Here is a 24,365-nt window from a genome sequence, read left to right as displayed (position 1 = left end):
CCTGGAGAAACAGACTGACTCGGGGGCCAATGCTGGCCTGATTCTGGGGACCTTTCCAACCTCCTCCCAGGGCATTGGGAGGGGAAAAGCTCATATTACCTACCCAGTCTCAAAGGGAACCTTAAAAGTCCAGGTCCTCTCCACTGTGCAGGAAGATGACACCCAAGGCAGCTGTTTCTCTTGGCCCCGGGCCACTTCAGTGCTCCTCTGGGCTCAGTTGGGTTTGGTTTCCTGTGGGATGGGAAAATGGGCAGGAGCACTTCTGATCCTTGGGGAGCATGAGGGAAGGGGTGACGGCTCTCTGTAGGTCCCATCCTGGCCTGAGGCTTGGCTTGGTGGCACCTGAGGCAGGTGTGTATGCTGCCTCACCCCAGGAGCCTGAGGGAACCCAGCATTGCTTAAAAGACTGGCTCTTTACCTTCAGGGTTTGAAGTGGCAAGTATAAAGGGAGGGACACGCCAAACCTCACGGCTTCTCTCTCGTCTGACTGACTGAGAGGGATGGCTAGCCTGAGTGAGCTCTGAGGTCTGCTGGGCCTCACTGACTCTTCTACCAGGTGCCCCGTTACCGCCTCTTGTGAGCACCTCATGTTGAAACTTCTGTAGCCTGGAGGTCTCCAACACACGCTTTTCTGGCACAGGGCAGGAGTAGAGTGGATCTGTTGGTCTCCGTCCATCCTGCTCAGCACCACCATGAGAGAAAGCACCAGTTCCTAGACCTCTCACAGCCCTAACTGCATTGCCAGCCCGTGATCCCACCCCACTGAACAGAGGCCAGGCTACACATAGCACACTCTGCACTCCTGATTCCTGTGATGGCCCCTACGGGCTCAACAGTGAATGACGACGCATGGACAGTGGTCTGAATTCTAGACTGGAGTTCTACCCGGGCCCAGCTCCACCCCTTAGAAACCAGCACTTGGCTCTAAGTAGAAGCCCATGAAAGGAAAGGGCACTCAGAATGAAGAGGCACAGATGAGGAGGCTGTGCCCCAGTGAAGAGGTTTTGCTGGAGCACACCCACAGGCTGACTGGAGATCAGATTTCCCAGTTCCAACTGGGTCAGGGTTGGTAGGTTTATCACACGGCCTAATGGCCTAGCTCTGAGATCTTCTCCAACAAACCAGCAAACCAACCCTCAACCTCCCAACCCCATCCCCATGTCTATGCGCCCACCTGCTTCACCCTCACCCCCTCCCTACTCTGGGCTCTTAGGACAGTGAGGAGTTCCCACCACTGCTGCCAGAGCCATCTATCAGATGAGAGTCAGTAAAGAGAAGCAGAGACCACTGGGATCTGCTCTGTCTGGTGTGGGGCTAGGCAGGGCTCAGGGCAGACAGAACCTCGTGATAAGTTGGCCTCAGCTAAACTGCCTCCAGCCAAGTACAGGGAAATAGAGGTGGAGGGACTAGAGGTCAGGGTTGCTCTTTCCTCTGACATCGGAAAGGAAGGGGACATCTTCAGGAGCTAGAAGATGACGTAGCAACAGGACGAGGAAGCAGGGAGGGCATGCAAGTGATTTCTGGGCCAGCTTCCTGGAGCCATTGGCAGACACTCTCATCTTCATTTTCTTCTCTTGGCTCCAGAATAGGGAGTGAGTGACAGCCTGGGCAGCAGGAACTAAGATGCTAACCCCTGTGGTTCTAGCTGGGATGTGGGGGCTGGGGGAAGATGGCTGGACCAGCTGGAGCAGGGGCAGGAGTAGGGTATTTCAGGGTCAGAGATCTAGCAGTAGATGTCTTGTGATTGGAAAGGGGAGCACTGGGAAGCCAAGGACATCAGAAAGAGACTCCCATCCAGGTGGGAGGAAGGGGCCCAGGAAAGGGAACAGATCGAGATGAAAATGTCTGCGGTGAGGAGCTTTGCTGAAGTCCCGACTTCGTTCCCTTGGGTGCCATGTATTAGCACTGTGGCCCATGGCAAATGCCAGACCTGATCAGGGCAAGTTCTGATCTGTAAGAAATAAGCCATCAGTTCTTGCTACCCAGGTTGCTGTGGCTTTGAGGCTTACATGAAGGAATGTGGGTGTGAGGCTTTGGGAAGTGTTCAGACCTCAGCAATGATTTTCATTAGCCCGTGCTGCCATCCATCAGTGGGTGGGTGGGCAGCATTAGGACCCTGATTCCTAAGCTGTCAGGGTAGCTTGTATTGTAACACTGTGTGCACAAGCATTTCTGTCACTTGTAACAAAAGGGCTTTCCTTCTAGAAGGGACTGCCCAGGCCACTTGAGCAGATGTTTACGAATCTGTAATAGCATACATCATCCCCACAGCATCTCTGCGTACACAGAGAGGGCTGGAAATCAAGGCTTCCAAGACATGTGCACTCACACACCTGCTCACATGAACACAAACACACACAGCATTGCCAAGCCATGGCATCTGTGCCAGCAGCACCTCTTTCTGTGACCGGGTGTCCTTATTTCTCAGTCCACTGAGAGTCATCTCTTGGAAAGTCACCACACTGAGATAATACCTAGATGGACAGCCAAGAGCCATGGGGGCTCAGGGCAGCTCAGCATTCATTGGCTGCAGTTTCCTGAGAGAAAGAAGATACATACTGCTGTGTCGTGTCTGCTGCCACATTTTATGACTTACAAAGTCTGTCACGTATATTATTTTATTAATATTTAAAGCCACAGGGTACTCTTATGGGGGCAGTCCTGTCAGATGAGGTGAAACGGCTTCTTGCAGAGCCTCTCTAATTGATAGGAGACAAGGTCAGAACCTAGTCTAGGTCACTGATCCCAAGTCCAGTCAGTCTCTGACACGACCACCTCTTTCTCTCACTGTTAGCTCTACCTCTCTCTTACATGTCTCTCCTGACAGACTCCAAATTTCAATTTATCCATTCTCCCTCTGATTCTGCCTCTCTCTCTCTCTCTCTCTCTCTCTCTCTCTCTCGCGCGCGCGCGCGCGCACGCGTGCGTGTGTGTGTCTCTCTCTCTCATGTGTGTGTGTGTGTGCACGCATGCATGCCTTACACACACATCTGATACATTGGATAGTAAAATACAAACATAATGTCCTTTTATCACTTAATACTTCAGTATATACTTAATAAAGAAAGACATTGTCTTACATAATCACAATATAGCATTGCCGTTGTTGGTACACAACAATGTTCAATTCAAATTTCACTGACTGCCCTAATGACATTGCTTACAGATCTAGGTTTCAATCCAGATCCACAATTATGTGTGTTGCACTTAGAGTTATCTTTTATTCTCTTTCAATCTGGAACATTATAAATCTGTGTATTCTCTGTCTCTCTGTCTCTGTCTCTGTCTCTGTCTCTGTCTGTCTGTCTGTCTCTCTCTCTCTTATACCTCTCCTCCTGGTTACCTTGTAGAATGTCTCTCAGTTTGGGTTTGACTGATGTTGCCTTAGTGAAAAGATTCAGGTTCTATAGTTCTGACAGGAATCACAGAAGCAATGGTGTTCACTATTGTTTTCAGTTCATTTCAACCAGAGGTATACCGTGTTGATATGTCCCATTCCCTGTGACATTAGCTTATGTCACTTGGTTAGGATGAGGTCAGCCAAGTTGTTTCACAATAAGTCAATAAGTATTGTGTACTTATCAATTAGTAAGTATGTGTGGGGAGACATTTTGAGGTTGTGTAAACATTTTATTTCTCATCAAAATTTCACCCAGTGGTTTTAACATCCACAAATGAATCTTGCTTAAATTATTTATTACTATAAATGATGATTGCTGCCAAGTGGTGATTTTTCTAACTTTATCCTTTTTTATATTTATCAATTGGCATCCTATTGTAAGATAAACACTTCCCTTTCCCCTTTATTTATTAATGTATGTACTAATCCATTCATAGTTTACTCAATGGGTTATAACCTAATATCAAAATGGTTTGTACTGCTGTGTAACTGGCCTCAGGTTTGACCTGTGAGCACACCTTTAAGCTGAATTTTCTATCCTTTTGACAAGTTTATGAAATTCTTTGGTATTCCTTTCTAGTGTAGGATATTCCAGGTTTACTAGTAATGTCTAGGCTGATCAGCTGAGAGAGAGAGAAAGAGAGAGAGAGAGAGTAAACAATAGTTAGAAACCAAGATCTGAGTGGTTGGGGTACTTGTTGCTATTGCTTTTCATATCTTTCAGGACACACAAATGAGTTCCTAGACTACAATAGAGAAATAACTTTACAAGTGCTGAGGAAGTGACTTAGCCAGTAAAGTTTGCCACGCAAGCACAGGGTCCTCAGTTTGGATGCTCAGCACCCATGTAAACCCAAAAATTAAGGTGGTGAGCAAGCACAGATTCATATACACACCTACACCAAACACAAAAAGAGATGCTTGTATAGACACGCGTGCACATGCGCATGTGCGCGCACACACACGCACACACACAGAGAGCTAGCTACACCTATTTATATTGCAAATATGAAGTTGGAATTAATTACCTATTTCTTACCAGTACACACACACACACACACACACACACACACACACACACACACACACACGTGCCCTTCCACACAGATAACTCCAAGATTACAAGAGAACACTGCTCTCATCCTCAATATATCATTTGTTTGTTCAATCTCTTTGATCAGAATCAACCTACTGACCACATAGGCTGCCATCTTGGTCATGGGTGCCTCCAGTATGCAGGTTGGGGCAGTCAAATCATGATTCCAGACATACTGGCCACACCAGCTATGCCGGCTGAGTCCTGCATCCAAAACAAAGGTGAGGGGAGAGGAAGGGCAAGTTCTACAACTTTATGGGTTGAATGTATTGAAGAGTTCATTCTTATCACGCCGTGAAACCAGTTCCTCCATCATTCCAACACCTGTCATGTCGTTCAAATAAATTTATTCCAACTGCAGAGAGCTTTAGTGGTTCTAATAGGGTCAGCGATTTTAAAGTTAATGCTAGATTAATTTAAAGAAGATAATTTTGAGACAGGGTCTCACTATGTAGCGCTGACTGGCCTGGCACTTGTTATGTAGACCAGGGTTTAGACTCGTTAATTATATGTTAATCTGCGAAGCACACTCTTGTTTACACACTTTTGCATTCGTGAAGCACTTTGTCCTACTTTATATCATGCCCATTCAGATGACAAAATACAGGCTCTTTGCCACACAAAAACAGAAGTTCAAGCAATGTATATCAAAAACTGACTAGCTGTTTACCAAACTGTTTCCTGTTTACTTCCTGTGTACATAGCTTGACTACATTATCCAAGGTCCCCTGAGGCCAGATTTGCTATTATGACCAAATCTTGGTCCAGTGAATGGACCAAGCAGCAATGATTAATACCAGTTGCAGACTTGACCTGTAAAACCTTCCATATAATTGGGCAGGATCCCTGTTTCCTCCTGCATCTGCCAACTGAACGCAGAGGATCTGGTAGAGAATTCTAAAGTCTGTGCAGTGAACAGAACCTTTAGTGGTTAGGGCTGCTTCCCAGTATCACCAGCTAGGCCATTCATTGCATACCTACCTACATGAAGCTATGCTGCATCTTCAACTGAGATGAGCCAGTGATGTTGGGGGTTGTGATCAGCTCACCCTACCCAATAGAGAAAGTAAATAAATTATCCAGATACAACATTAAAAATGCTAAAGTCTAAAATTCCCATCAGATCAGGCCAGATAACAAGACTTGGTACCTGGGGAGGCTCCAAGCCTGCCTCTGACTATCCCCAAACAACATTTTTCTCTTTGATTCAAGTATAACATTAGTCCTACCCCTTCTCCTCTCCCCTTTGAAAGGGGTTTGTGACACAGATGTTGTTCTTTACCCTTTTCCCAGGTTTGCCTTTCTGCATTTGTCTTCAGCAGATGAAAACATCTGGTTTGTCTAGCATCTGTCCTCTAGTAGAGGGAGGCTTAACGCCTACTACAGAGAGTCTCTTTGTTGAGGGGAAGGGAATGGCCCTTCAATTTCCTGCAAGTGGCTCTTGCAATCGGTGTGAAGGTGCTAATAGGCTCTATAGACAGTGATGGTCCAAAATGCCTGGCAGGCAAACTGATTCCTTCCTTTGTCCGCAGTTGGTTGGGCAGTTCTGCTCAGGTGGAAGGCACCTCCACATCCTGTCTTTTTGTAAGTTCTGTGCTAACTCTGCAAAGTTAGTACAGTCCAGGCTGCCAAAACTCTTCTGGGGCTGGAGAGGTGGTTTAGCGGTTAAGGGCATGAACTGCTTTCGTAGAGAGCTGAGCTCCATTCTCAGCATCACATCTATAGGTTCACAACTACCTGTAACTCCAGCTGCAGAGTATCCAACACTTTCTTCTGGACTCATGTGCAACCCCCCTGATACACACATATTTACATATAATTAAAAATAACAAAAGCAAACCAAAAAGAGGAAAGAAAAGAAACACCCGGAGGCAGGTGTCGCTCACCCTTTGTTTTCAAGACCCAGTGAGAGGAGAGGCAGTGTGGTAGCTGCAGAAGGAGAAATTCATTCTGGAGATGTGGCCATAAGAGTTTTTCAGCATGGAATTCCAAAAAAGCACTGCAACCAGATTTTAGACTTATAGTCACAAAGTTGTGTTTCCACACAGAGACAAAGTTCCAAAGTCATTACACCTCATTTCATAAAGAGGAAAGAGGGACCAGAGTGATTAGGGAGCACATCCAAGGTCACAGAGGTAGTCAGGTCTGACTAGAGTGCAGGACAGCATCCTTCTTTGCACTTTCTTCTTTTATCTGCTAGCCCAATGGGAACCACTCAGCTTTAGGAGTCAGAGTAGCAGATGTAATTAGGAGACTAAGTACTGGAGTATGTGGTCCCTAAGGGCCCATCCTTCCATGCCCTTGGCCAACCTCTAGCCTCCCTCTGAAAGCCTCTGCCTGCTTCTTTGAGAAGCCGGGCTCCAGCGCCCACTAGGGAATGACATAAACAGTCTGTCTGGGGTGAGTCTCTCAATTCCAAGGTGAAGCAGAAGAGTGAACATTTCCACTTAGAGCTCCAGGGAGGGCATCTGGGAAGGGAGAGCACCAACAGACTGGAAAGGCATGGAAATTTCCCTGAGCCCAGAAGCATGCTTGGAATAGTATCAACTGCCGCATCACCACTCCAGCCCAGCCTTGTTAGTGAGGCAAGCCGCAATCAGGGAGATAATTAGCTTGCTGTTATTTATTCCCTGTGCTAATCAGCAGCCCACTGCTTGCACAGTGGAGAGGGCTTCCGCCCCCAGAGCTATGGGGGTTCTCGGGGACCTCTAGCTACCAGTCAGAAAACAAATAGTAGAAGACAAAGGGTTGAGGAAGGGGACAGAGGGAGGAGGAGACCTGGACCCCAGGCCCCAGGCTCCGCTGCAAGGCTTTCTGCTCAGTACACAGGGGAGAATCAGTCCAAGCATCACCGGGAGCTCTGGGCCACTCCACCACGCTCTTCATTTTGTTCTTGGGCTGGGCTCTGGTCGATAAAGGGCGGCTGGTGTTCAGCTCCCTGTTCTGCCTCACTGCAGTCAAATTGCCTTTTTCCAAGGCGACTTTCAAAAAAAGATGACATTTATCAAAGCCTGCTGAGTGGTGACCTTGGTGGGAGGGAGAAAGGGCGGGTGTGCTGTCTGTGGAAGCAGGCACAGAAAAATGAGGAAAACCTGCTGGGAAGGAAATGCTTTCAAATCTGAGTTGTTGAGACAACTATGGGGAGATGGCCCTGAGTTTGGGCAAAGGCAGTCTGTGCTCAGTGTACTCCCCTCTGTCCACTTTGGCATCCTCACCAGCTGGCTCTCACAAGTAGTCTCTGGCTTCCACCTCAACAGCACAATGAAGACGCTCCATCCCAACACTAGCCACCAGGATGGGGTCAGATTCAGGATCAGTGACGGTTCCAGAACATCCACGTGGGACAGGCTAAGAGGTTGTCAGTTGGTTGAAAGCAGGAATTGGGGGTGGAGGGTTAGATGATTTGTCCTGAAGTTCATTTGTACAGAAAGTGCATTGTTGTTGTACTTTAACAATACATCTGTCTGGAAGGACATAGTGGGAGCCTTTTCTTCCTGCTCCAGTAACCCTTCGACCCTGCTGCTTCACTGGACATCAGAGTTGGAAGAAGACTAGAGGTCATCGGTCCCTCTCTGGTGCTATGCAGGACCCATTTATAGATTGATTTCTTTCTCTTCTCTGGCTTTCTGAGCCTTTGGTACATGAGCGAGCCCTCACTGTCACCACATCCCATGACCACCTGTGTCTTGATTTCCTTTATTTAATTGTAACATTGAGAAAAGAGGCAATTTCTCTTGTGTGTGTCTTTATATTCCACTCGTGTACTCCTAAACACTTGAAAGAGTCCTTGCCATGTGTGAATGGGGGGTGTATGAAAGAATGAATGGGAAAAATAATGAATGGACATCTGTGCAAACTGGTCACGCACATGATCACTTCCTATGATGGGAAGCTCACTGCCTCAAGATGGAGACAATTCATCACTGAAATGTCAGGGGATATTTCTGAACACGGAGTAGAAATCTGTTTGTCTGGCTCTTTTACTACCCAGTTTTACAGTTATGTCATTTAAAGGCCAAGGAGAATAGATGTTCTCAATCTAGCAATGCATGAAGTCTACATGTCTAAAAAGTGAATGTAAAATTGCATGTGTGTCTGCCCATGTGCTTAGTGGGAGGCAATCTGCTAGTATTACCAAGTTTCTGAAACACACTTCATTTCTTTTCTCTTTCTTTCTCATAAACATTATATTAGATGAACAAAGGGCTTGCTCTCTTGTTTTTCAGATTTTATTGTTTATTTTTAATTATGTGTATGGGGTGGGGAGGAGTTGTACACATGAGTGCAGTGTCCATAGAACCCAGAAGAGGGCATTAGAGCTCCTGGAGCTGGAGTTTTGGTGATTGTGAGCCACCTGGTATGGGTGCTGGGAACTGAAGGAGGGTCTTTGGAAAGAGCAGAATTTGCTCTTAACTGCTGAGCCATCTTGTCACTCCTATGCTTACTTTTAAAGATTTTTCCCTGCCAACTTTTCTGAAAAGAACGCAGACCCCAGGTATTATACACCCTGAACAAAACTCTGCTCCACTAATTACAGTAATTAGATGGAGATTGGTCAACATATCAAAATTAACCATGAATGGTTGGGGCACACAGAAGCCCCAAGCTTTACCAAGAAAGTGCTTGGTAAAAATTCTGCCCAGAGCATCCCCACACTGGATGGCAGCAATTTGATTAATTCAAGACGTTTTTGTTTGTTTGTTTTTCGAGACAGGGTTTCTCTGTATTGTTTTGGAGGCTGTCCTGAAATTCACTCGGTAGACCAGGCTTGGTCTCGAACTCACAGAGATCTGCCTGCCTCTGTCTCCCGAGTGCTGGGATTAAAGGCATGCGCCACCACCGCCTGGCTTCATTCAAGACTTTTTATTGGAGGTGAAGTATGTCCTTGTGGAAACCAAAAAAGTAAGTGACTTTTGGATTGCCAAGTCTCTCTCTCTCTCTCTAACTTTTTTTAGACTTTAAAACTTTTTATTCATGAGTGCTTTCCCTGCACAAATGTCTGTGTGCCACATGCCTGCCTGGTGCCTGAGGAAAGCAGTGACCCTCCATGTGGCCGCTGGGAATCAAACCTGGGTCCTTCACAAGAACAAGTGCTCTTAACCACGGAGCCAACTCTCCAGCCCCTGCAAGCCTCTTTCTACCATTTCAGAGCACTGTCTCTAACTTGTGGAGGCTCTGGGCCCAGGGTTTCTGCAGATAGCACCCTGGCTACCCTTTGGGACCCTGCAGCAAATCTCTCTTCCCAAAGACTGCTATGTAAGATTGTTGTTGTTGTGATGATGGTGATGGTGATGATGAAGATGATGATGCTAAGACAAGGCCTCCCTATGGATCTCTGGCTGGCCTGGAGTTCACTGTGTAGACCAGATTGCCCTTGGATTCACAAAGATCAGCCTGCCTCTGCACCCCACGTGCTGGGATTAACGGTGTGCACACCACACCCAGGCTGTCTAGGACTCTTCTTTGCAGCTCTGATGACTCCAAAAGATGCATCAGTCTACACCGTTCAGAAGTGCTTATCATGCTCCATCGTCCCTTGTGTATGAGCTATCAACGTGCCCCCAGTGTCTCCACCTAACCCTGCCCAAATTACATAATAATGACTCTTAATCTAAGGGTGCAAAGAACCACTTAGAGTCACATTAAATAATGATTTACAGACCCCACACTCCAGAATTCTAAGTAAGTCTGGAGATGGGCTTTGGAACCTTCTCTCCAGGTTCCTTGGATGTTCTGCTGTAGGCAGTGTGAAGCCCACATCTAGAAAACATTGCCCTAAGCCGGGCATTGGTGGCGCACGCCTTTAATCCCAGCACTTGGGAGGCAGAGGCAGGCGGATCTCTGTGAGTCTGAGACCAGCCTGGACTACCAAGCGAGTTCCAGGACAGCCTCCAAAGCCACAGAGAAACCCTGTCTCGAAAAACCAAAAAAAAAAAAAAAAAAAAAAAAAAAAAAACCACATTGCCCTAAAGGGTAGCATTCCCCATCTTCCCTGGTCAAAGTGCCTCCCATGATCTTAATTATGAAGAACCTCATTCAGCACTTTTTCAAGATTTATTAATTAATTAATTTATTTATTTATTTGGTTTTTCGAGGCAGGGTTTCTCTGTATTGTTTTGGAGGCTTTCCTGGAACTCGCTTTGTAGACCAGGATGGCCTTGAACTCACAGAGATCTGCCTGCCTCTGCCTCCCGAGTGCTGAGATTAAAGGCGTGAGCCACCAACGCCCGGCAAGATTTATTTATTTATTATGAATACAACATTCTGCCTCCATGTATGTCTGCACGACAGAAGAGGGCACCAGATCTCATTATGGATGGTTGTGAACCACCATGTGGTTGCTGGGAATTGAACTCAGGACCTCTTGAAGAGCAGTCAGTGCTCTTAACCTCTGAGCCATCTCTCCAGCCCTCAAGATTTATTTTTATGTTATGTATCTGGGCGTTTTTGCCTGAATGTAGGGATGTACACCACGCACACACAGTACCCACAGAGGCCAGAAAAGGGCACTGGAACTGGAGTTACAGACAGTTCCAGGTCCTCTGTAAGGGCAGCCAGTTAGTTCTCTTTAACCTCTGAGCATCCCTCCAGCCCCAGTTTGAGCTGTTAATAAACTAGGTCTTTTTTTTTTTTTTTTTTTTTTTGGTTTTTCGAGACAGGGTTTCCCTGTGGCTTTGGAGGCTGTCCTGGAACTCGCTCGGTAGACCAGGCTGGTCTCGAACTCACAGTGATCCGCCTGCCTCTGCCTCCCGAGTGCTGGGATTAAAGGCGTGCGCCACCAACGCCCGGCTAAACTAGGTCTTATAACTTCTACTTTCTGTGTGAGAAAACTGAGACTCAGGATAATGTCTCCATAGTCTCACAGCTAGTTAACAGGGTGGAACTAGAGTCCAGCTGCCTTGGCGTAAATCCAGGGATCTTCCTACTAGACCAAAAAAGCCATACCACCTACGGGGAATCCTGAACTTAGCAGGCAGTTGATTGGTACTTGCCAAATTGAATACAATCCGTGTATCATACTTTCTAGGTCCCAGACAGAGGAAGAACTATTGCTAAAGCACATTTAAACCCCCCTTTACCCAGCCTCACCCTGAGGCCTGTAACATAGTGCTCGGCCCCAGGGACTCGGCAGATGTTTGTGAGCAAATGCATATGATGTGATTACTAGACTGTGCACAGCTCCATCAGCGACCTCTGGCTGTGCTCCAGGCTGTAAACGAGCTTCCCAGAACTGATCTGGATACTGCAGCTGTAGTCTGACCCAAACGGAGTACAGCAGAGATCCCGTAGTCTTAAAGGAACTGCTCTCTGTGCTGGGGGCTGGACCTGTCGGAACAGCGAGAGCCTCTTGGGAGCCGGCAGGGATGGCTGCGGATTCCAGGTCCTTCTTGCTTGTTCAGCCCTACTGTGGCTTCCTCATTACTTCCTAATCCTTCTTAAGTTTTTTTCTTCATTGTACGCATGTGGGTGTCTTCTTTGCACATGTGTCTGTGTCCACATGTGCATACTGTCTGTGGAAGCCAGAGGGTGTTAGATCTCCTGGAGGTACAGAGGGCTTTGAGCCTCTGTGTTGGTTCTGAGAATCAAATCTGGGTCCTCTGGAAGAGCATCCAGTGTTCTTGACCCCCTGAGCCATCTCTTCAGCCCCTAGCTTCCCCCCATTCTTTAACACCTAGAACTCTGTCCATAAGCTCCACTGGACTCTGGAACACAGGACTCTGTAGAACATAGGTCACAGACCACAGCTTTCCCCTCTTCTGCGTGTTGTTCCTAATAGGCTTGTCGTACACCGACACTCAGTGAAGCTATGATTACTTACGCAACATCAGACCCATCGACATTCCATCATGGACAAGGAAAGAACTCAGGAGGCCCCACCCTTCTCTGAGGGACTACTGACAGTTAATTGTGGCTGGGACAATAGGTGTGGCTTTCTTCAGTGATGTGGCCATTCATAAACTGCCCACACTCCAATAAGCAGTCTCCTACCTATACTTGTGCAAGAAGGCTTGAGTCTCTCTCTCTCTCTCTCTCTCTCTCTCTCTCTCTCTCTCTCTCGATGGAGGCAATTCACAGTGAAGAAGACTTTCAGTGGGAGGAGGGGTGATGAAAGAGAGTAATGGGGTGTGTGAAAATGAATACAGTTCATTATATACTGTAGTCAGTACATCATCTATGTGCATCCTCTATGTACATAATATATAAGAATAAAAATTGAAAAGGACTCCAACCAAAGTTGCACGGACAGCCCAGCCCACTCCTCCTTCCAGGTGTGTGTAGTGCTAACTGCCTGCTAAGAGTCTCTATTGGGATGTAGGAGCTTGTTAAAGTCTCATGACCCTATTAGGCAGGTCTTTTTACTGTCTCAATAGTATAGCCTAGCTGGGCGTTGGTGGCGCATGCCTTTAATCCCAGCACTCGGGAGGCAGAGGCAGGCGGATCTCTGTGAGTTCCAGGCCAGCCTGGTCTACAGAGTGAGTTCCAGGACAGCCTCCAAAACAATACAGAGAAACCCTGTCTCGAAAAACAAACAAACAAAAATAGTATAGCCTAAGTAACACAGTGAGGGGCAAGCAAGGGCAGGACGCCTGGCTGCTAAGACTGCACTCTAACCACAACATGACACTTCTCCCTCCTGGCTCTTACTGCTCTGCCAGCTAGCTGTGAACTTGACTGTTAACATCTCTTATAACCTGGCCAGTCTGACGCTCTTTTTACCATAGGTAAGGGCCACACCAGCCAAAATTACAATAAACATGATAATCACTTAAGAATATTATAAATGGTTGAAATTCCTCAAGGAAAATTGAATTGGACTCAGAAAGTATAATTAGACCTGAGCATGGTGACACACAACTTTAATTCTAGCACTTGGGAGGCAGAAGTGGGTAGATTTCTGGGAGTTTGCAGATACCCTGGTCTATATAGCGAGTTCCAGGACAGCCAGGGCTGTGTAGAAAGACCTTGTCTCAAGAAACAAAACAAACAAACAAATCAAACAGAAAAGAAATAAAGGAAGGAATGAAAGAAGGAAGGGAGGAGGGAGGGAGGGAAGAAGGAAAGAAGAAAGGTTAGAGGAGAAAGATCTGTTTACATAAAGAGTTAATTAAATAAATGGCCTCAGGTCAGGGAGAGAAATCCTTAGCTGTTTGTTTAACAATTATCCCATCCCAAGCTGAAAAGCCCGACTTCCTAAACTGGAATATTAAACTCTCCAGACATAATACAAACTAGTCAAGAATTTGTATAATATGAAAATTAGCTGAGAAGTTTCAACATTAGCTAGGATTTAATTTTAGATTTGGAAGCCTTCTTAAAAAATCAAAAGAAGGGGTTGCATGAACAGGAGAAGAAAATATTTTCAGGTTCATGACAAAACTCCTTAATTAAGAAAAATAAAAGCCAAATCCCCTTTAAAATAAAGTAGTACATCAGGAGATCTAGGGGATTCTTGTTTGTATCCATGCCTTGGAACCCATCGTCCACCTTGGGACACCTGATTTGGAGCAGGGAGACTGTGGTAGTAGAATCCTGTCCTTTAGGGATGACATAACATTTCAAACCATGAAATTGTCAGATATATTTCCAAGAAATGTCTGTCTGATGACTCAGTTCAAGACTATTTCTAGATGTTCATATGTGAGTATCAAAAGTCAAGAAAATGTTCATAATCTAGATACCTGGAACAATCACTTCCCTGAAGGCCGGGCAGCCCTGACCTAGAGCTGTAAATTAAGGCAAGTCCTATCAGATAGGTTTGATTACCCTGAAGAGCCCAGAGCACTGAAAACTGTCCGTGGTACCCTTGGGCCCACACCATTGATCCATTTCCAGCCTTCAGTCAACATGTTTGTCCTTGTGGTTTGTGCAGACTACCCAGAGCTTTCAGGAAGTGTGCATGGTTGAGGTGACAAAGGCAAGGGGTGGCAAAGGGGGAGTGTGACATCAACTGCCGAAAAAGGGGGATGGGAAAGACATCAATGTATGAGCATGATCAGAACCAAGTAAGTAAAAGAACAAAGGACACAAGTGACAATTTATAAGGTGGGAAGTGGCGACAGAAATTTCCTCGGAAAAAAGTGCAATCAGGGACAAAACACAAAGGGAAACACAGGTGAACTTCTTGATATAGGAAGAACGCAACTCGATGGTGAGCTCTAAACCATCATCCCTTTAAGCAGATCTCAGAACGAAGTCTCTTTTGCTAATGCTCCAAGATAACCTCATTTCATAGGCTCCACTTTCTGGAGATGCTGAAGCTACTGTTATTACTATCACAAAATGCAAGAACACTTAAAGTATTTCAGTTTGGGGCTGGGCAGATGCCCAGCAGTTAAAAGCAACTACTGCTGTTCCAGAGGAGCTAAGTTCCCAGCACCCACATCAGGGGCTCACAAACACTGTAACGCTAGCTCCACAGGATCTGACACTGTCATCTGGCTTCTGCAAGGGCACCCACACATGGTGCATGCACATGCATACACATGTGTGCACGCTCTCATATCCCCTCTCCACATATGCACACATGAACAAATCATTTCAAATAAAGCTAATTTATGGACCCTTGTTTATTATTTAATTTAAATGTTTAATTATATATTTTAATTATATATCCAATGCTGGTCTTTATCAAACTTAGGGTTTCTTCAATGCTAGGCAAGCACTCTACCAACTAAGTACATCCTCAACCTCAAATTTTTGTGTTCTCCAGTCCCAAAAGTTAGCTTCTTAATAGGGTGTCTTCCCCCACCACCCTCTGCTTTGGTTTTATTCTATTTTTATTTTGCTATCTATCTATCTATCTATCTATCTATCTATCTATCTATTTTTGGTTTTTCAAGACAGAGTTTCTCTGTATTGTTTTGAAGGCTGTCCTGGAACTCGCTCTGTAGATCAGGCTGGTCTCGAACTCACAGAGATCCCTTGCCTCTGCCTCCCTGAGTGCTGGGATTAAAATATATGCCACCAACGCCTAGCTATTTTTTTTCAAGACAGGGTTTCTCTGTGTAACAGCCCTCGCTGTCCCAGAACTCACTTTGTAGCTGCCTTTGCTTCCCAGGTGCTGGGATTAAATGTGTGCACTGCCCCACCCCTTCTGCTTTGAAGTCAGTATCAGTCAGCCCAACAGGAAAAAAAAATTCTTCTAGTGTGGAGGAAAGCAATCCACCCAGTCTTATAAGCTAATAGATACATGCAACATCTTTTGTTCAAGTCCTGAACTAGCCAAAAAAACCCTTGAGAGTGTACTGAGGAGCACTGGGTTGATCTATGTCAGCAAGAGGAAATGAACACACACTGTAAATAACCTGTTGCTATTTACCCTGCACACTTTTGTTGTGAACTAATGGACAGTTGTTTGATCTAAAAAGCAGCAGCAACCAAGTTATTATGAGTCAGTTCTCTATACAATGCCACCCAAAGGACGTTCTGGGACAATGCCTTGTTCAGTGTAGCTAGGAAAACTGGAGGTGTGGTTTCTAAGGCTATTTATTTGTAATTAATTCAACTAGCTACCTGTGCTGACTCATAGCTACCTACTTGAATGGCAGACTTCTAGCCCCTTTCGACTCAACCCACAGTCTGTGGATCTGCAGCATTCATACCACCATGTTAGAAACACAGACTGCTGGGCCCTCTCTGGACTAGCGACTCAGACTCTCACTGCTGACAAGACTCCTCACTGGTTAGTATGCATATTAAAAAAACTCAAGTACAGTCAAGATCAAAAGGGAAAGAGGATATCTATCCAGATTATAGATACATAGGTTGCCCCTATCTTAAAGCTGGCGTCCAGCACTGCGGGCCTTTTTCTTTCTTGCCAGCCGCGTATTCTCCACTTTCAGTGACAGTAGAAAGAAGAGAGGGTTAGGAGGAGAGAGCCTGGAAGGGTGGAGTCTAAAGGGAGAATAGGGAGATCAGAGTTAGGTAGGAGGATGCGGGGTTTTTTTTCCAGGGATATTTGCAAAAAATACAATGACAGTATTTCCTTGTTAAAAGAACAGTCATGATTCCAGAGACCATGTGTGAGATAACAGCTTCAAGATGGTCCCCAACAATCCTCTTCTACTGGGATTCATGACCTTATGGGGGTCTCTTTCCACCAGGGTCTATGTGGCCAAAGTGGAGATGACAGCAACCCTTTAAAGACCAGAGTCACTGTGACTTCTGCCTGCATGGTTTCGGACCTCTTGCCCTAAGGGAAGCTGTCCTGTCCTGGCACTTAAGCAGTCTTCAGACCTCACCTTCCTGGAGAGTCACTGAATTCTTGCCAACAGCCAACCATCTGAGGGATTCATGTGACTCTCTGAAAGTTGACTTTTTCTCCCAGTCAACTTTTCCGATGACCAGCTTGCTTGTGACACGTACCTGCAATGGAGAAATCTGCTGGCCAGGACTGACTATAGCATGCTTCTCAGGACTCTCTGGCTAACAGAAACTGTTCCACAGCAATTAGTCTCGTGATTAATCCTTCCCTCTCCTCCAAAAAGGACCACCCACCCTCCCTGACTTTTTGCCCATGCTTGGATTAAAGAGGGAAGGGGGAAAAAAGATCTTTTCAAATCGTGCATAAGGTTAGCATGCTAATATCCCTAGAAGAGATGATACAGTCACTTAAATTCACAGCAAAACATATGGGACAGATATATGTTCTTTCTTTCTAAAACTCTTAGCAAGATAATCTGTTGGGACATTAATGCCAGGCGTGGTCTTGCTGCTGTAAGAGACTAGAAAGAAAAAACTTGGTAATTTCTCCCTCAGTGTCCACTATCTCAAGAATGGTCTTAGTTCGTCCTACACCCCGCCCCCAATCATCAATATCATACATTGATTAACAGCTTTTTTGTGTATGGGGAGTTACCCTACAGAAAACACCTCAAACGCCCCACCATTGGCCTTCACTTTTGAGGATTAGGTTAATAGAGAAACTTCAGGATTCATGGCCGCAATCAGAAAGCGTGAGTACTTCTTCGGGAAGAAGACAAGTGAGAGAGCTGCATAGGACGGAAGTCGGGCGAGCGCATCTCCCAACCACACTTTGTGTCCAGCAGGTTTGCAGGCTATGGAGCTGTGCTCTTCAGTGGTACTCCACGGTGTAAGGACTAGTGGCGTCCAGAATGGAGGAAAACAAAATAAAGCTCTTCCCCCAAATTTTTGGGACTTCACAGCTCCATCGAGAAAACAGGACGAACATCGAAAACGTGACTAATGAATTTCCCGCCAACACTGAAGGGCGGCAGTAGAGCCAGATGTCTTTAAATTTGGAAAATTAACAGATGATGCTTCTTGCCCCGGAGTCAATCCTCTGGCTCCGGCGAACTCACTCCTGTTAGACTTACTTTTCCTGCCAGTGGGTTTGAGCAGGAAGAGGTAGGTGCTGCGGCATGAGGAGGATGGAGAAAGGGATGCAAGGGAGAAGAGGCGCTTAAGGAGCGTCAGTCGCCAGCTTTAGGCCAGGCACAGGTTCGCAGAGGAAGTGATCCCTGACTCGAGCCAGCCACCCGCGTGTCCGCCGGGAGCCGGAGACAAACACACGCACGTGCGCCCCGCCCCCGCCGCGCGCACGCGCCCCAAGGCTCTGGCGGCGGCGACGGGCGCGCGCGCGGTGCTCGCTGCCCCCACGCTGCTCCCTCGGCTGGGATCGCGGCGTCTCCCGCTCGCCGCACTGCTCCACGCCTGGCCCGTGGGTCCGGAGGCGGCAGTCGTGCGTGGGCTCCGGCGGACGGGCGCGGCGGTCGAGGCGAGGCGGCGGCGCGGGTGGACAGCGCGGAACCCAGCAAGTTCCTCGCAGGCGATGTCGCCGGGCGCGGGCCCCTGCGTACGCCGGGCGCCGTGACAGGCCGGCCGAGGAGGCGCGGACGGGGGAGGCCGCGACGGAGCTCCCGGACTGGCCATGGGCTGAGACGCATCCTCGCAGAGCAGGTGCAGTGACCGGAGGTTCTGGGGAGGGAGCCCGCGTCACAGGCCCCGGAAACCTTCGGCCCTTCCTAGCCTGATACCCTGTTGACCTTCCCTGGGCTTCTCGGGAAAGGCCCTGATGACCCCGCCTCCAGACCTCGAGTGTGCAATCCCTGTGACACCCCACCACTACCGCCGCAGGTGACACGCTGTGCATACCCTGACTGTATACCCGGAGACCCCAGCCCACGGGGCCTTTGCGCCAATGCCTCTAATGCCCTAGTATTTTGAGCCCACAGTCTGCCTGCACTGTGCCTGGAAACTACCCGGGATAGCTTCCTCTTTCTACTCGACCAAGGGGTTTGGGGCAGGGGTGGGAGGGGAAAGTGGGAGTGGTGGTCCTTGGTGACTACAAACCCATCCTCTTTCTCTCAAGCCTGTAGTGAAAGTGACCCTTCCATACTCCACCAGAACATGCCGGGGTGACTCCGTCCCAGATCGTCCAGTGGCCTTCCTCACCCTCCCCAGTGACACTATGCAACCCCAGCGTGACCTGCGAGGCCTCTGGCTCCTGCTGCTCTCCTTGTTCCTGCTCCTCTTTGAGGTGGCCAGGGCTGGCCGATCCGTGGTTAGCTGTCCCGCCAACTGCCTGTGTGCCAGCAACATCCTCAGCTGCTCCAAGCAGCAGCTGCCCAGTGTGCCCCAATCTTTGCCCAGCTACACAGCACTTCTGGACCTCAGCCATAACAACTTGAGCCGGCTACGGGCCGAGTGGACCCCCACCCGTCTGGTCAACCTCCACTCCCTGCTGCTGAGCCACAACCACCTGAACTTCATCTCCTCCGAGGCCTTCGTCCCAGTACCCAACCTGCGGTACCTGGACCTCTCCTCCAACCATCTTCACACACTGGATGAGTTCCTGTTCAGCGATCTTCGCGCCCTGGAAGTGCTGTTGCTCTACAATAACCGCATTGTGGTGGTGGACCGGTATGCCTTCGAGGACATGGCCCAGCTGCAGAAACTCTACTTGAGCCAGAATCAGATCTCTCGCTTCCCCCTGGAACTGATCAAGGATGGAAACAAATTACCCAAACTAATGCTCTTGGATCTGTCTTCCAACAAGCTGAAGAAGTTGCCGCTCACTGACCTACAGAAATTGCCGGCGTGGGTCAAGAATGGGCTGTACCTGCACAACAACCCGCTGGAATGTGACTGCAAGCTCTACCAGCTCTTTTCACACTGGCAGTACCGGCAGCTGAGTTCCGTGATGGACTTCCAAGAGGATCTGTACTGCATGCATTCCAAGAAGCTGCACAATGTCTTCAACCTGGATTTCTTCAATTGCAGCGAGTACAAGGAAAGTGCCTGGGAGGCTCACCTGGGGGATACCTTGACCATCACATGTGATACCAAACAGCAAGGGATGACCAAAGTGTGGCTGACACCAAGCAACGAACAGGTGCTAAACCAGGGGGCCAATGGCACAGTGACTGTGTCTGAGGATGGCAGCCTTCGTTTTGAAAAGGTGCAGGTTGAGGATGGGGGTGTGTACACCTGCTATGCCATGGGGGAGACTTTCAATGAGACGCTGTCTGTGGAGTTGAAAGTGTACAACTTCACCTTGCACGGACACCATGACACCCTCAACACAGCCTATACCACCCTGGTGGGCTGTATCCTCAGCGTGGTTCTGGTCCTCATATACTTGTACCTCACCCCTTGTCGCTGTTGGTGCCGGGGTGTGGAGAAGCCTTCCAGCCATCAAGGGGATAGCCTGAGTTCTTCTATGCTCAGTACCACACCCAACCACGATCCTATGGCTGGTGGGGACAAAGATGATGGTTTTGACCGGCGGGTGGCCTTCCTGGAACCTGCTGGACCCGGGCAGGGTCAAAATGGCAAACTCAAACCAGGCAACACTCTGCCGGTGCCCGAGGCAACAGGCAAGGGTCAACGGAGGATGTCAGATCCTGAGTCGGTCAGCTCGGTCTTCTCTGATACGCCCATTGTGGTGTGAGCAGGATAGGTTGGTGGGGAGGTTCTGCCCCAGGAGAGGTAGTGTACCCCTGAGGGATAGGAGGGGATGGAGGAGAGGGCTGGCTGCCCAAGGGAGCGGGTTCTTCCTGACCACCATGGGCACAAGAGCAGGCACGACCCCAGTGACAGTGCGGATGCTGCAAGTTTCACATGCGGATATATTAATCCTCAGGCAGACACCACACCCCTACCCAAAGCCTTGGCTATTCTCAGGGTGGTAGAGGAGGAGGGATGTGTCTGGGTTGGATGGGAATGAGGAAAGGGGTGAGGGGAAGAACAGATTCCCAAAACTTTTTTGAGGTCATCCCTAGCTCCTTAAGAGAAAACCATTTGAAAAACAAATTTTTTCTGTCTCTGCCCACCCACACCTGTGAAGTTGTGTGTGCTGGGGGAGCCTCCACAGGAGCCATGCTGGGACACTGCAGTATCTTCTCTGGTCAGGAAGTCCCATCCAGAGCTAGGGGATTGGAAACCTTTGGAAAATGAGTCAGGGAAAGATGGAGGCCTGGATCTATAGCGCTGCCTAAAGCTACTGTGAGACTTCTCCCCCGGAGTCCGGAGTAGGTGGATTTTTGCAGGAGTCTGGCTTCTTGCCTGTTAGTTATGGCAGCGATATAGGATGTGGTGTCTGTGCCTTGTCCTGGGGCAAGTAGCACAGCTACAGAATGAATTAAGAGGTCTCTGTCTTAGCGTAAAATTTGTAGATAGGATGTAAATTCCAGGTAGGCTAATTCCCTGGCTGGGGGAAAGCTTTGATTAGTTTTTGACTCCCAGTGTATGTCTGTGGGGGATGCTAAAGGCGGAGCGTTATGGATGACTGCCACCAATGTGGTACAAGGGCCACTCTCCCTGAAAGCATGAGGAAAACCAGCCTCTTTGATGTAGCAGCCAGCCAGACCTACCTGATTTTCTGTGTGTGCCCTCTCTTCAGTAAGCCTTCTAATCCACTCAGGTGGGCTTCTGAGCCTGCCATATTATGCTGCTCTGCAAAGGGAGGAGTCCAGTAAAGTCCAGGCCTGCTCAGCTAGACTAGGTCTGGAGATAGACAGGACCCAACATTTATCTTCTCTCTGCTGACAAGCCTGCCTCACTCTTGCTGCACAGCCTAAGTGTGGGATTTTGTTATCCGAAGGGTTGGAACCTAGTGGTCTCTATCCTAGAGTAGTGCTACACAGTGTGACTTAGGGTTCTGTCCTCCCCACCAGGCTCTAAAGCAGTCTTGCAACAGAGGTATAAGGGGCAGTACACTTTGAAAAGGAAGTTCCTCTCAGTTGGAGGTCAGTGCAGTTGTAGCTGTCAGAGCAGAGAGACTTAAAAACAAAGCCAGCCTTAGCTTCCATCCAGGTTTGCAAAATGCATTGGGTACAGAGATGACTGCGCCCAGCGCCCTTTGACCATATTGCAGGTTCGGGGGCTTTGGAAGGGGGTGAGCAGGGCAATGGTGAAAGTGTTCCCCAGCGTTGGTCTTTTTCAGTGTCTTTTCTTTCCCTTGTTTTCTGTAGTTGGAAGTTGTCCAGGTCCTCCAGTTTCCTGACCTGCTTTTTAAGTTCTAAGAGGTGTTGTTTACCTTTGGTGAGGGCTGCTTAGTACTAGGAGGGCCTGTCAGGCTGCCTTTAAGGACTGGGGAAGAGAAACTGAAGTAAACATTGTCCTCTCTCTGTTCCTGGGATCTCAAGGCTGCTGTCCATCCTTTATTAGTAACCTAGTTCTGTCAAGAGAGAGGTGCAGCGATTCCCCTTATGTAGTTGCATGCTCGTAGGAATGCATGCTTGTAGGTATGCATGCACAGCACACCAGCACCTTGACCTCCACCAGGACAGTGAATCTGTGGCCCCCTCTAGAATGGCCTCCACCCACGTGCACAACTTCTCACAATCTTCTCGCACTGTAGGAGAGACAGTGACCATGCCAGGCTCCTCAAATGCACAATCTCTTGTACTTTAATTTCTGAACACCCCAAACTTTACCCATATCTTCATGGTTCTGAATAACTTCTCTGTAGAGGCCAGAGTTAGGGGGAGCACATGTTGAAGCCTTTGGGAGAAGGGGTGGTGAGGCACTAGTGGGCTCATAAGACTCCTCGGAAACCCTACACGTGTATAAGATAGGAAGCTAGAGCAGTGAAGGGCCCCAAAGGATGCTGGTCATGGCTAAGCAGCTGTTATTCTTCCTGTGTTACTTGATAGACGGGGCTTGGAGAGGAACGCTGTCTGGTTGTATTCCAAAGACTTCTGGGGACTTTGTCACCAGAGGTTTGAGAGCCAGACCTCTGTCCTCAGACTCATCAGGAAATGGAAAAATCTCTTCTGTGGAAGATTCCTCTCTTGACACCATCTAGGGCTGTGAAACTCTTTAAAATGGAGGCTGGATGAAGTTTGCCTTTGGGGGCATTCTAGCTGAGCTCCTGGGGACCAGGAGGGTCATTTTCTTTGTAAGTCCTACCCTGTAGCCCCAACTCACCCCACTACATCCACTAACTTGGGCCCAAGTTTGAGACACTTGGAGGATATGTCTGGACACCACTAGGACATTTAACTGACTGGTCTCTTGTGGTTTCAGTTCTTGTAACCCAATGGTATTTCCCTGCTTGTATGTGGAAGGGCGTATGTGTATTTGTATCCCACATGTATGACCCATTAGACCTTGGAAAGAAAGCTGCCAGGTGTCGGTATAAGAAAGGTTGACCTTCACCCCACCTGCACCCATAAACTGTGTCTCCAAGGAAGGAGAAGCAGGTGTCTCTGGAGGCAGGATGTGACAGGACTCTACAGTCTGTGTAATTATCTGTGATCCTTTTCTTTGCTGTACCCATGAGGCCCCTGAAAGAGGCCAGGAAAGGGTAGACCCGTCTGGGGAGAAGAAAGCCAGCTTTCTGGTTGTGTGTGTGTTCTTGCCTCTGTAATTCCCTTTTCCTGTGTCTAGGACTCTTCCTCCCACTATGTGTACCAGGCTGGTGACCCTCAGAGCCAATGGGCTCTATCACTAGACAATGACCATTAAACCTGGCTTGAGTCTCTGCTCTGGCACAGTTTGTGATGGTTTATTTATCTTAGCCTGTGGGTGGGTTCAGCATACTTCAAAAGGGCGTGACATATCTAAAGAGAGAATCTCTTTTTAAGTGTTGTCTGTATCGTCTAGGAATTAAGTATGAAATATGTATCACCCAGGCATTGAGATTAGACAAGAGAATGGCAAACTTTTTCTCATCAGTCAGACAGTAAGTATTTTAGGCTTTATGGGCCTCACCATTTATTAAACCTCAACTGCTTTGCTATAGCAGACAAATGTCCACAGACATATATATATATAGATGAATGACTGTGGTTCTGTCTCATTGTAGTACTCTGATACAGAAAAATGCCTACAACAGAGTATTTTATGAGGAAAAAAGGTTTACTTTGCTTACAGTTTTGAGGCTGAAAGTCCAAGATCTGGTGGTTGTGTTTGTGGTGCGTGTCATGAAGGCCTCATGGTATATGCCGTCACAGTAATGGGAGGGCATGCAGAAGGATCACGTGGTGAGACAGGAGGTGAGGGAGATCCAGGGATGGGTCTGGTTTGCTCTTTTTATGACAATGTACTCTTGTAAGAACTAACCAGGGTCCCATGAAAACATCCTAAGGATGGTACCCTCAGTGACCTATCATCTCTCACCAGACCCTGTCTCAAAGGCTTCACCTTTCAGCTAGGGTCCAAGTGTCTAGGACATGAATCCTTTAGGTACTTATTCAAATCTCTGCCAAGACATAGCATCCAATGAAATTTTATTTATGGGCATTAAAATGTTAATGTCTTTTGAATTTGTTTCAACCAGTTAAAATTGTAAAAGTTACCAGTCTTACAGACCGAACAGGCCACAGTTTTCCAATCCCAGAGACAGAGACTCAAAAGCAGCATCACAGTGCCTGAGCAAGCAAGAGTCTAGATACCCAGGGC

The 24,365-nt window shown here is 47.8% G+C and overlaps 1 protein-coding gene across 3 annotated transcripts; it reads left to right on the top strand.

Moving 5' to 3' along the window:
• The first annotated feature begins 18,197 nt into the window (after positions 1-18,197).
• Amigo1 (adhesion molecule with Ig like domain 1) lies at positions 18,198-23,455 on the top strand. Of its 3 annotated transcripts, none has more exons than XM_005076635.4 (2): positions 18,198-18,416; positions 18,864-23,455. In XM_005076635.4, exon 2 carries the CDS (start codon positions 18,928-18,930, stop codon positions 20,407-20,409), a length of 1,482 nt encoding a protein of 493 aa, XP_005076692.1. In that variant the 5' UTR covers positions 18,198-18,416; positions 18,864-18,927; the 3' UTR covers positions 20,410-23,455. The 3 variants fall into 3 exon arrangements, with proteins under 3 accessions (XP_005076692.1, XP_005076690.1, XP_040607996.1); XM_005076633.4 differs by having other exon boundaries at positions 18,829-23,455; XM_040752062.1 differs by lacking the exon at positions 18,198-18,416 and adding an exon at positions 18,439-18,593 and having other exon boundaries at positions 18,829-23,455.
• Positions 23,456-24,365: the final 910 nt, after the last annotated feature.

Source organism: Mesocricetus auratus, unplaced genomic scaffold (assembly GCF_017639785.1).
Source record: "Mesocricetus auratus isolate SY011 unplaced genomic scaffold, BCM_Maur_2.0 Super-Scaffold_100009, whole genome shotgun sequence".
NCBI lineage: Eukaryota > Metazoa > Chordata > Mammalia > Rodentia > Cricetidae > Mesocricetus > Mesocricetus auratus.
This window is presented reverse-complemented; position numbering and strand designations above follow the sequence as displayed.

Bases quoted from the DNA above. Each gene is read 5' to 3' on its own strand.
- Amigo1 (XM_005076635.4), top strand. From the start codon at position 18,928: ATGCAACCCCAGCGTGACCTGCGAGGCCTCTGGCTCCTGCTGCTCTCC.